The sequence below is a fragment of the Cladosporium halotolerans genome (genome assembly GCF_011745625.1).
Source record: "Cladosporium halotolerans strain TM138-S3 chromosome Unknown Sca29, whole genome shotgun sequence".
Classification (NCBI taxonomy): domain Eukaryota; kingdom Fungi; phylum Ascomycota; class Dothideomycetes; order Cladosporiales; family Cladosporiaceae; genus Cladosporium; species Cladosporium halotolerans.
The window spans coordinates 251,520-264,144 of NW_027191480.1; the positions used below are offsets into that span (position 1 = coordinate 251,520).

The 12,625-nt window shown below is 57.6% G+C and overlaps 2 protein-coding genes across 2 annotated transcripts; both read right to left on the reverse strand.

The window, feature by feature from the left end:
- Positions 1 to 1,820: 1,820 nt before the first annotated feature.
- Positions 1,821 to 8,914, reverse strand: WHR41_08160 (uncharacterized protein). The gene is made up of 5 exons (XM_069376764.1): positions 7,770 to 8,914; positions 7,197 to 7,619; positions 7,019 to 7,142; positions 6,659 to 6,967; positions 1,821 to 6,601 (listed from the first exon to the last, which is right to left on the reverse strand). Exons 2-5 carry the CDS (start codon positions 7,606 to 7,608, stop codon positions 2,203 to 2,205), a joined length of 5,244 nt encoding a protein of 1,747 aa, XP_069227204.1. The 5' UTR covers positions 7,609 to 7,619; positions 7,770 to 8,914; the 3' UTR covers positions 1,821 to 2,202.
- Positions 8,915 to 10,956: 2,042 nt separating this feature from the next.
- WHR41_08161 (uncharacterized protein) lies at positions 10,957 to 11,286 on the reverse strand (the record flags this gene model as incomplete). The annotated part of the gene is made up of 1 exon (XM_069376765.1): positions 10,957 to 11,286. One exon carries the CDS (start codon positions 11,284 to 11,286, stop codon positions 10,957 to 10,959), a length of 330 nt encoding a protein of 109 aa, XP_069227203.1.
- Between the last annotated feature and the right edge of the window lie 1,339 nt (positions 11,287 to 12,625).

The window sequence follows — 12,625 nt, forward strand, 5'->3', positions numbered from 1 at the left end:
GCGCAGAACAGCCTGCACGTAAAAGCTGCTTCTGCTCCGGGTACTGCCCCTCCATCGCGAGGACCACTCGCCATTCTGGCTCCTTTGACCGCGGTACCAGCTCTACCGGCGGATACTCAACGCACGGATGCTCCTGCAGCAGTAGCCGTCGCTCCAGCGTCAGCAGCACGCAGCACCCACGCCCATGGGCCTCAGGTAGCCCAGTTTAGCTCGTACGAAGTTGCGGCGACAGCGTACGAGAGATTGTATCGCCAGGGTCTGGAACTGCCCTTGGACGATGTCGACGCGGTGGCTCAGGCCCCACTCAGTCACGTGCAATCACTCATGGATGCGCTGAGCCATATCGGCCACATGGAACCACCTACCGAGTGGTCTACCATCATGAACAAGAAGAAGCTGCGCGTGACGACCACGCAGGTGCAACGCGACGATTTCAGCGACTGGCAGGAACGCGCCGAGGCAAGCCTCAGGCAATCTCATCAACAACCCAACTTCGATACTGAAGTTGCCTTCCGAGCGTGGAACATCTTCCGCGAGATGATCGAGGTGCACCGCACCGGCTTCCGATTCACTAAACAAGCTAAGGCCAAAAACCTCAAATGTTCCGACCGCATCAAAGCCGGCGTGAAGATCATCAAGGACTACGCGCTCATCCGCAAGAAGCTTCTTGAAGGCGACAAGATCCACGACTTCTGCACCAACCCGAAGGCCTATGCCGATACTGCTGTCAGGCATCTCCGGAACAACAACACCCGGAGACAAGCCAAGGGCGACACCAACGACCCGAACGCGAAGAAGCCTGGCGGTCGCGGTAAAACGGTTGTTGGTGGTGCGCTCTGGGCTCGTCATCGCCCGACTGGCGAGCTGGCTCAGCATAGGAAGAGGCTGAGAGCTTTCAGAGCACAGGGAGACAACGACGAGAACGACGACGACGACGAGAGCCAGGACTCGACTCCTTCCTCCGATCCTCCTGCTCCCAAGCGCAAGCGCCTATCATACGCTTCCGAGGGAAGTGAGGCTGCGCACAGCGAACCGTCGATCGAGCATCAGCATATGGTCGCAGAACTGCCGGTTCACGTGAGTGCGCCCCTTTACCAGCCTTACCAGGCTCAGACGTATGGTGGTGCCCTTGCCAACCCCATCATGCTGCCTCCCATTCTGGGTTATCCTCACGGCCAATTCGCCACTCCTGGTATGCTCGGACATATTCCTGCTGGGCTTAACGTCCCTATTGATCTAGCAGCTATGCAGCAAGGGGCCAACATGCCTGTTCAGTATAGTACTGAACAAGATGAACCCCCTGTCGATGACCCTAGCGATAACTCTGAAGGCCTAGAGCCACACTGATACCTCAATGAGGCCCTGAACGCAAACAACAACTGACAAATTTCCAACTATCATAAGCCGTCTACTTACGCAACGCAACGTTCATCAAGCGACAACAGCATTAAGCGTCTCCTTCACAATGGAGCACGATTTTGCGCGAAAGCGCACCTAGCGAACAACAAGGCATAGCGAGTTGGTTTGAGCTTATTGCAAGCTTCTTCATCAAGCAACTAGAGCCGATTTAGAGCTCTTTGCCTTCGCACTCACAAATGCTATCTTGCGCAAAAGCGCACTAAGCGACGAGCACTGCATGAAAATCGGAGTCTGGGTTCGGCTTCTCACGAAGCATTCAGAGCCGCAGCAGAGCTCTTTCCTCGGCATTGTGCAAGGTCTTCTTTTTCTTTATGTTTGCAATTCTCTCATGTTTCCATTCGATCCAGGTGATAGCAAACAAACCACGTTATTCACCTCCGCACAATTTGTCCCGTGAACAGTCTGATTGAATGTCGTTCTATACCGAAAGTATGTGTCGTATCGTCGTTAACTAGTACGTCGCCGCGAGGCTCGCAATCTCTATGACCCTGTATTAATCCTTTGCGTGTATGAAAGCCGAAAGGAGTGCGGTCAAAAAAGGCTAAACCCGCGCTGCGAGGGGCGCAATGCCAGTAGAAGTAGAAGCATAAACAACGTGAGCGGAGAACGCGCGGAAAAGCAAAGAAAGCAAAATATTTGTAGTCAAAGATTGAACGCTGCATTTGTTCGCCGCCGTTATTGGTATGTGTAAGTTTGTTCCTTCGCCCTTATGGTATCTTGTTACGCTCCTTCGAGCGGCGTTTGCTTTCCCTCTCTACTACAACGACGGTGCTTTTCCTCAGCCTACAAAAAGCCCGTCGACCCAGCCCCGAGCGCCCCAGACTGCAACTGCTCAGGAGGCATGTTCGCCCTCACTTCTTTTGGGTGGCGATAGCCCATGTCCCTTGTGCTCTGACTTCGGGGCGGAACGGAAGTCTCATTGAACTTCACTTGCTCTCCCTGAGGCGGAGCACCCGGCGCAGGCGGAGGCGGCGGCGGCATCGAGTTCTGCTGCTCGGCCATCGCCTGCTCGTAAGGGCTCTTGGCGCGCGAGATGCTCTTTTTCCGCTGGTGGCCTACGCTGTTGGTTGGTAGTGCGGTCTCGTAGGGTGGGACGTAGGTTGTTGCCTCGAGCATCGGTGGTGACTTTGCGCGCGACTTGGAGTGGTTGCGCATGCGGTCGGCGACGCCGCGCATGCGGGAGCCGAAGCTTTCGCTGATGCTGCCGTGTCCTCTACGGTGTGATGTCGGCGAAGCAGTAGAGGCACGCTCCATTTGATAGGGGAATTGCGGGAATGATGTTGGGCCTTGAGATAGGTCTGAAGCTGTTCCGCTGGTAGCTGTCGCTGTTGTCGATGTGTTCCCCTCGATGCCTGCAAAGCCCACCTCAGATCTACTGGATTGTAGATACTGGTAGTAACTTGGAGCGGGAGGGGGTGGCGGTGGCATGGCGAGGTGCTGAAGCTCGGGCAGTAGGACTGGGTCATCCTCTGTTCCCTGGTCAAGTACGATGACATGATGATCGCCATTGCTGTGAATAGCGTGGTCGATGCTAGAGATGTGCGAAGGATTGAGCTCCTCCAGCGGAGATGCAGGCGGTGAAATCATGCGCACCTGTCCTCGGCCGGTCGACTGGCGGCGAGAGTGCTTGGGCACATGAGATTTCGATCCAGCCTGCTTCTGATGTGTTGGGTCACCCTCCAAGGGTGCGGAAGCTGCTCGTGGGCCACCATGAGTAGTGGGTCTGCCGAATACTGTGGATGGCAAGAGCTGGCCTACAGTATCATCCTCAACATCCCGTGACTGATCAGAGACCAAAGATGAGGACACTTGACTCGGGCTAGAGGGTCCAGCCTGGCTCAGGCTGGATGGTGCAAGTTGACTGATACTCGAGCCAGTCGTTTGGCTGAGCAACGATCCGCCATTTAAGCTTACGCTTCCAGGTAGCGCAGGGACTGGGGGTGCATCTTGGTCATGTGTGTCTGATCGCATGTAGTAAGGGTGCTTCATCGCTCGTGGCGTGGCAGGTAGCCCAATCTGAGCTGAGGATGTGGGCGTGATGGTGATCCTACCATAGCGTGATGCGATCTCAGGATCCGCGGTCGCGCTACGGAAGAAAGGTGGTGTCATGGAGCGAGGGCTATTGTCGAGGTCTGTATGAGATCTGGAGCCTATACCCGGTCGGATCGACAGCAAGTCGCTAGGAAGCGGGATGGCTGGAGCGGAAGGCCGTCTGGCAAGAGACAAACGCCGTTCCTCCAGTTCTCTAGCTGCAATTTCCTTTCGAGTCAGCGGCCTGGAGAGATGCTCGACTCTTGGGTGAGAGGCTGCCGCACTGGTCTCTTTGGAGGTTGGAAGGCTTGCATCGTGATGGGCCTCAGGGATGCTGAGTTTGGGTCGCGCGCTGCGAGACCTCTCACCAGCCCTGGTTGTACTTGCGGCCCTTCTTGTAGATGCATCTCTCCCAGCAGAGCTGCGCGCGCGGCTTCTTACGCGGATTCCGTCGCTCTGAGTTTCATGCTTGTCGCTCGCGGAAGCCGCATCTGCAAGCATGGGCAACGGAGACGAAGGTGAGCGTGCTGAAGATCCCTGACCTCGGCCCTTGTTGCGGCCTCTCACTTCGTTGAATTGTGGCGTCTCACGGCCAGGACTCGGTGGCTGATAGCCGATGGCATTTTCTATGTGCAGGATCTCGGGTTGGGATTGATGTCTCCTGTGCTCGGCTGTAGGAAATCCATTTCCGTGGCTTTCGATTGGTGATGTGAGCTTGTAGAAGTTCTCAGCTTCGTTGTTAGCAGCTTCAGCCTGCCTTGCGTTTGCTTCCGCGATCTCTTCAGGGGACATTGGGATTGGAGAAGATGGCGACGTTTTCGCAGGCGCAATATATCGTACTCCAGCTCTGCCACGAGCTTCGGAAGGATCGCGGACTCTGCTTGCTGCTCTATCATTGTTGTGATCCGCTCGACTTCTGCTACGATGCTCACCCCGGACTCGGCTCGCAGTCCTGGCTTGTCGCTTGTTCAGTCGCGCCTCTTCAACACTATCGATGTAGTCGTCAATGGCCTTCGCTTTCGAGCTCTGGAGGCTGATACCAGTCAGCGGCGGCGTTGGTGCTCCTCTTGATCCGCCCGTCAATGGTGCGACATGGTTGCCGTTCACCGAGTGGCCACCGTTTGATCCGGAAATCGCGTTGGCACCTATATTCCTGGTCTCCAAGATTTGAATTCTCATGCCGTCGACTGATTTATCACGAGAGTGATTGCCGGGTCTAGAGGCAGCTCTCAAACGGGCTAGTGATCCACGAGATGGTGACGGAAGTCTTTCACTGGTTTTGTCAGCTAGGCTGGCGTCTGTCAGATCACGCATGGTTGCGCGAAGAGCGGTGGCGGGTTCATCCGCATCGCTCACAGACGGTGTCCGTCGACCCTGGCTGCCAGAAGCACTCGAATGACTGAATGGAAGATTCCTGGGGCCAGAGATGGGTGTGCCGATTTCTGCAGCTTCTTGCTTGATGCGTGCTATGTCGCTCCTCGAAGGAATCCGCTTTCGCCTGGTATATCCTCCAGGAGTGGCTGTGCGGGCGGAAGATGGGGCTCTTATCCCTGCGTCGTGAGAGCGCCAGTCTGCAGGTGACATCGCCGAGGTCAGGATGGGGGTGACTCCGATAGCTAATGGCGTAGGGTCATCTCCTCCTGATTTCATCGGCGCGCCCTTCTCACCGAAAGTGGTGATCAACTTGAGAGACGCATTTTTTGCTTTCATGCGCCCTGAGGCCGTTCTTGACGGTGGAGACAAGGGCGGGCTGTGGATTGAATCATTCCTCGCCGAATCCATGGCTTCTTCATGTTGCTGCTTCGCTGCGAACACCGCATCTTGTGTCTTCGGCGATGTCCATGGTACCGTCGTTTCGGCACTGGCGCAGGAGAATATTCGCACTGCAAGCTCAGGCTCTCCTGACTTTACGGCGATTTCGCCCCACTTCCGAAGAAGGTAAACTTGCCTACCCCAATCGGTCGAAAGACACAGACTTGAGAGTAGCACTGCCTCCATATAATGATTCTGAGAGACATAGACCTCAACGGCATCATTTATTTCTCCGAGACCGAGAAGGATTGCAGCTGCTGGGTGAATGTCTCCTTTCTCGAGTAATCGCTGGACGAAGGCTTCGCCCACTCGCTTTTGAGAGTCGTGTCCAATCGAGCTGAGAGCGAGCAGCATCCAGTCTGACGATGTCATCGATTGCGATCCAACCAGAGACGACATGCTGTCGGCACCGACATCGCCAAGCCACTTTGCGAGGAGCACAGCGCTTCCCGAGCCAGGTCGGTGCTGGGCCATCTCATCGCGAACCAGGTTCTCGACAGTGTCGTTCCAGCCGAACACCACACTTAACATCTCCCGTTGCAGCATCTCAGCAGTTCGAGCAGAGTCGCCATAATGTGGTGTTTGCAAAGGAACATCGAGTAACCGCGCTTTGAGGAACGGGAATAGATCCATCAAGCCGCCTTGCGCAGTGGCTTCTTCTGGACTTCGCAGTATCTCTCGACGCAGGCTGGAAGAGCGGAAGCGGTTGTGTGAAGCTCTTGTTGAACCAGATCGTATTGACATGCTGTCTCTAATGGGATTGGTGAGCGGCCCACCGAGCGAGAATTCTGTGCCTTCATAGCCGGTAACATCCGAGGCGCATGAAGAGGAGGGCCGGTCGTAGAGGTATTTGCAATGGCGGTGTCCGCCTCCAGCAGACCTGGAGCTGGTGGAAGATGCACGACTGGACGTTGGACTGAGAGGTGTGATCTTGTCGCGCAGCTCGCTTTCAAGCTGATCTAAAGAATCCATCTCTCGTGCAATTTTCTGGAGCGGCGACATCCCCGTGCTCTCGTCCGCACTGCTTTCTGCATCAGATGGTCCTGGCAGGACATGCGCCGAATTTGATTCAGGGAGTTGCGTTCCAGCGTAGGGGTTGTTCTGCTCCTCAAGCGAAGTTGGCGGAGTCGGTGGTGTGTTTGCAGGAGCATGTTGCACGCTTTGCACCTGGAGCGGTACTGATGTTGGCGAAACGTCGTACTGCTGCACGGTATGATTCCGCCCAAGTGTGAACAGAGTCGCTGTCGGTCCGTAATTCGCAAGAGCAACCACGCCATCGATCGTGGGCACAATGTCGTACGTGACTCGTTTTGTTCGTACATCCCAGGAGCGCGTCTCACTGTAAAGCCACGTTAGTTCTCAGTCGCAGGCTTGCGTTCAAGGGGTTTTCACTGACTTGTCATAATATTGCACCAATCGACCATTTTTTGACCACGCAAACCAACTGGGGCCCGGTTGCCGAACGTCTGATCGCGATAGCGCCCTGATGATTGTCGGTGGTTCGCTTTGGGGTGCCTTAGGAACACTCCACACCCGTAAATCGCCGTCGGCTGTTTGCGTGGCGAGCATGTCCGTTTTTTGTTTTGAAGAAGATCCATGCCATGCGATACCGGTAATTTTTGAGGGCGCACGCGATGTTGTCAGGGTGTGCAATATTGTGAAGGCGGGCTTTAGAGTCGCGATCAATATTGAGCCATTGAGATACCTGTACTTGTCAGCGGCCTTACTAAAATGTTAGTGTCGTTACGCCACTTACCCTATGGCGAATGTTCGGTTGTCGCTCGCCGGCGCAATGGCTGTGACTGGGTCGAATATTGTTCGCGCACAAATATTCTCATCTGTTGACGGTTCGAACAGGATGATCGAGCCTTGAACGTTACCTTCAATCTGTCAGTCGTATCTCACCAACCTGCCAAGCCAACGACCTCACTTACCAAAAGCAATGTTGCCATTTCGCATGAATTGCGCAACGTTGATCGCATCGTAAGCGACGAAACGTGCAATCTCGCGACCTGTGAGGATGTCCCAGACTACCGTGGAATGACCCGCATCATAGCTGACCGCCACCCTGCCAGCGCCCTGTTCGCTGACATTGTCTACCGCGATCCATTTGATGTCTTCTCGGTGTGTTTCAAAGCGCCTCTCTATTGCCAACGTGTCATGGTGCAGAACCAAGATGACGTTTCGCTGCGAGTATAGTAAGAACGACCCTGTCGCCGCGCAAGGTTCGAAGGCTTGTTCATGGTTCTCGGGTGTCAAAGCGGATGGTGGAGGAGTCGGTCGCATGGGTATTGAATGTTTGGAAGACGAAGACTCAGCCCTTGTCTGCAAAGGCCGGTCAGACATCGTGCGGGTCACTGTAGCCATTGTGTGATGATCAGCAAAGGGTCATGGCCGTGGAAGAGGCCCCCAAGGTCTCAGGATGGGTCCGGCGCCGGAAATAGCCCAGGACGGCCACGAAACGCTATGTATATCAATCGAGGAGCTACGCGGTGAAAGGAACGTACCCTGACATGCGCGCTAAGTCGTGCAGGCGCCGGGATGTCTTTGTAGCTTCACACCTCGACCTTCCCTCCGGAAACATTCATGCGCTTAAGCCCCGCGTTCGTCACGGCAAGATGAGCTGCTGTGTAGCGGTGTTGATGCAGGCAGCCGCGCTGGTAGGTAACCTCGAGCAAATGCACAAGGACAGTGCCTGCAGAAATGTGCAGAAACAGCAGAACACGGAGCTTCGATGCAGGAGAAGGAACAGTGTGAAGCAGCAAAGAGGCTGGCGTCGACGTAATTTGGCCGCGCCAAATCAGAGCCAGGCGCGTAACTGCAAGAGGGAACAGGACGTCGCCTGCGGGCTCGCCACAATATCAGTACATCGGGGCACGTCCAGCGCAACAGCGTCCAGCAAGGAAGCGGCTAGACGACACGTCTAAAAGGCTGGGAAATGGGCGCGAGGGCACCTATGAAGGACAGTATCGACCCTGGACGGTCGCCATTCGTCGAGCCGGCAAGCCAGACCAGTGCAGATGGGTCTTGGGGTCTTCAAGACTAATGGGACCCTGCCTACGGGCGGCAGAGGGCGGCAGCCGTCGAGTATGGCTTCCACGCATCACGAACAGCGTTTCGTGTGCCTATGCACGTAGAGTACGCCAGACAAATGGGGCAGCAGGCGAGCGAGTAAAGTCGTGCGTCCAAGGCTCTTCTGCAGAGCCATTGGTTGGGCGTTCCTGCAGCTAGGAATCCTAGTGCGTCGACTGGCAAGCCACCATCACATCTTCATCTAGACCGCCGGCACGCCGTCCGGTTGATATGCTCGTTGAAGGTGAGGCTCAATGATATCCGTTTGATAAAGCTTCATATCCCGCGCGGCGGAGTTTGGATGACAGTCCCACAGTGCTTGACTCGGAGAAATACTCCCACTGGCACGGATGAGACCTGAAGAACGTGAGCGCCAGGGGCGGCGGCCTCGTGCACCTCGGCTCGGAGAGGGCAGGGCATCCCAAGCACCTGGAACCCCCGTCTCTGCGTCGGAGAAAGCTGCATCTCCCATCGGACCTGCTTGTGCCTCGCTGCGGGCACTTTGTCTGCTGCTGCTGCTCTGTCGTGATACCGAGTGTGCGACGGCTGATGGGCATGGCCGCATGCAAGCGACGTGAGAGCAGTTGCGTTCCGGGGCAAGGCCGGCCCGGCGAGCTTGCCGCCATCCTCGCGCGTCTCCACTTGTGCGCTGCACGCGCTACAGAAGCACGGCGATCTAATCCTGTCTCGCCTCCATAGCACTCATGCCCGCATGCTTCCTATGGCATGGCTGGGCGGATATGAGATGCTATATGACCCCGTCAAGCCTTCAGCGCACATAGCATGCCATTGAATCTTCCTCCGCCAAATCCATCTCCATTGACGACTACGCCGAAGCGAGCTGACAACGCATGTGCAACATGCTCTCGCTACGCGCCGAGGCTTCATAGATCGTCCACAATAATAGAGGATTGTGACGAGCGCAAGCTAGATCGCCGTAGTGCAAAGAAGCGTACCAGACTTGACATCGACCGGGTGCCACGACTGGTTCTCAGCATTCGCTGGCGCGGAGCTCCGTCGACGACAGATACATTAGATTCGACGTCGCATCCTGTCAAAGCTGCGAACGTGAAATGGCGCCAGCACATCCCTCCCTCTGCCTCCACGGCAAGGTCCACCAGCCCGTCATCGCATCACCCTTTCGCTCAACCCAGGCGAATACGACCCAGATTCGATACCAATAATCCCACTCCCCAGTCTATATTCGCCATCTCCCATCCCATCCCACTCCCCACGATGCCTCCTCCCTCACCAATCCCTCTCTCCCCACCCCGCCTCCCAGCGCCCCAGCACAAGCAAACACGAGCCCTACCAGGTCCAGGGCTCGACGCAGCCTGCACGCGCGAAGAAAAAAACAAGCCACCGCACGTAGACGGCTGGCCGTGAGTCAACGACCGCCCGCAGCCAGACAGGCCAACGGCAAGACGGACAGCGCAGGACAGCTCATGCGCTACGCGGCGTGCCTTGCAGTTCCTGACCTGACCTGCTTTCTCGCGCGAGTCCATGCTGTCCAACGACGGCCTTCTTGGCGCGACGAGCAGCGCAGCGCAGTGCCGGTGGAGGCAGGAGTGGAGTGGAGGTGGTGGGCGATGTGCATGCATACGCCGTCACGTGTCGGCTGTGTGGGTGGGCTGGGCTTTGTGGAGCAAGCTGCGCTCGCTCGAGTCACGAGCGGCGGTCACGGTCACGGTCAGGACGTCAAGTCACGATGGAAGCAGCGGAACGTGTTTTGTCAACGATGACTCGCAAATAGCATACTGCTGCCTGCCTGTGGACAGGTCAGGGGGGGTATATCGGGTATCTCGCATAAACAAAAAAGCAACTGATGAACAAGGAAGGAAAACCGGCTTGCTCGCTCGCTCGCTCGCTCGCTGGCCAACCCCACACTCCTCGCATCCCACGCCCGTCAATCCCACCACTGACAGCGCGCTCTTAAGCGCCCGCCCCCTTGTACTCGCACAGGGCCCCAAGGGAGTCACGGGTCGGCCTCCCGCCGCCTGATCTCCCGCCTCCGGTCTTCCTGCTCTCATGCTCGCTCGCTCGCTCGACTCTCCACGTTCCCTTGCGTCGTGCCACCGCGCACGGTGCGATCGGCATATAGCAGCAACGCACGCAACGTGCGGGTTTCTCGACCGCGTCCGCTGCGGCCGGCCGGCAGACCGCTCTCGTTCGCGGCCCGGACACTCTTCGCGCTGCAAGGCGCAGCGGGGAGCGCTGTGCCGGTCGCGCACGGTGGCGTTCAACGGTCTGCGGAGCATGTTGCAGGCGGCTGGATTGGGGAGTGCCAGTCAGTGCCTCCGAGGCGGTGATGCCGGAGGAAGCGTTTCGCAGTGCCGGGGCCCTGGTGACCGTTCATCTACTGCGACCAAGGAGTCGGGACTGCGGGACTTGGTGTCGGGCAGCAATGCGAATGGGATGCGGCGCCGGGCGTTGCGGTGTGATGGGTTTGGTGAGGTGGTCGAGGAGGCTAATAATAATTCTCAAGCGGTAGACCGCTTGCCGCGTTGGGACGACCTTGTTTGGTCATCGATCTAGGCTGGACCAGTCGGTCGGGTTTGGTCGGTAAATTGGTAGTTGGTTGGTGGATTGTCGCTGACTCACGACGTCCAATGCACAGCTTCTTCAAGGCTTGACGGGCTTGAAAGACGAGCTGCGGCTGGACTTGGTGACCGGCGGCAGCAGCGGGCGTGCCAGCCAGGCTGCTGCGGGACGCGGAGGAGAGGGCGCGCTGCGCATGCAGGGCGCGTCGTCTGCGCCGAGGAGGTCGTCATCGCTCACGTACGCGCTGGGTCGCTCGCTGCTGGGTCGTCGCATCGATGAGCTGAAGGGTTGGCAGGCGCTGGGAGTCGGGCGGAGGTTGGAGGAGGCGATGGAGAGACTTGATGATCGGCTGGCGATCGAAATAGGGCTGCTGGACGGCGTAGAGCCGCGACTGCTCTGAGAGAAAGACATTTCGTTTTGACGTTGTCGTCGATAATGATGTTGATGTGGCGAGGTGTTAAATATGGTCGAGTAGGAACTCGTCGAGGTGGATGCGTCAGATACTCAGGGATCCAGATATTCGATAGATTCGCTCGCGAGGAGGCGGCAGGCAGTCATTAATAGACTGATCGCCGGGCGAGCAAGGCGGTAAGGTCGAGTGTGCGTTGCACTCAGCTGACTATGCAGAGTGGAAGGAGGTGTACAGGCGGATGACAGCTCCGTGTGAGACAGGTAAACAAAGGGAGTCGGTCTCCTGCCGCGTCCAGCTGGATGCTATATCGAGGCAAGGGTGCAGAGCAGTTGGGGAGTCTGGGGAAGGGAGGAGAGATCGGACGATGAATATATCAAGTGAACGACGGGTCGAGCAGGGCGCGCGAAAAGCTTGCCGTTGTCTTGAAGAAAACTACTCTAACGGCCGTCATGTTTTCTTCCGCCTCGCCTCTCGTTCCGACGGAAAAAACACGGCGGCACACCCGCGTCGAGTGTGGGGAGGGAAACTCTCGTGGCGGGTACCGCATGTATGATGATGAGACGGGGCGTGTGCTCGCAATAACGAGGGCCCGCATTTTGGCCGAGAGTCGACCTTTTGGCTTTGGGGAGGGCGCGCCGAGGGAGCGCCAGCGGCGTCCGCCCTGAAGCCGGCGTATGGCCGAGGGAGGGCGGAGGGCACATTTTGGCAGTACTCACAGCTCTCAGGGCGGGTGCTGGCTCTGGCTGGAGCGGCGCGACGGCTGATCTGACCGGCTCGTGGGCACCGTCGGCTGCGTGCCCGGCGACAGCCATCACCGCCATCCGCCCACGCACCCACGCATCTGCCCTCTGCGCATCCACTCGTCCACCAGTCCACTCGTCCTCCCACTCCCGCGCGCGACTGGGCAGGCCTCGGCGACCGGCTGATTCAGGCCTCCTTTCACATGTCTGCCCGCGTCCTCCGCGCGCCAGTCGTAGCGACGGCTGCTATTGATACGTGATGGCGGTGGACCCGCCACCCCCGTCGCGCATAGCTGCCATCTCGTGAACAACTCCCGTGTATATGTCGATCAGCCAGCTCGCGGCATCCGCGGCGTGGGCGCGTCCACCGCTCGCCTGACCGCGCCGGGTGTGGTCAGCCTGCTTGCCGTTCTCGTTGCCCTGCGGCAGACGCGGCGATGTCTTTCCGTGGACGATGACTCTCCACGCCAGCGAGGGAGGGCGGGTGGTGTGAGACGCCAGCTCCAGCAACGCGGCAGAATGCCATTCTCGGGTCCACCAGCAAGGTTTGCCTTCGGGAAAATCAGGAAGCCAGCGACAGAGGCGTGCGGAGTGAAAA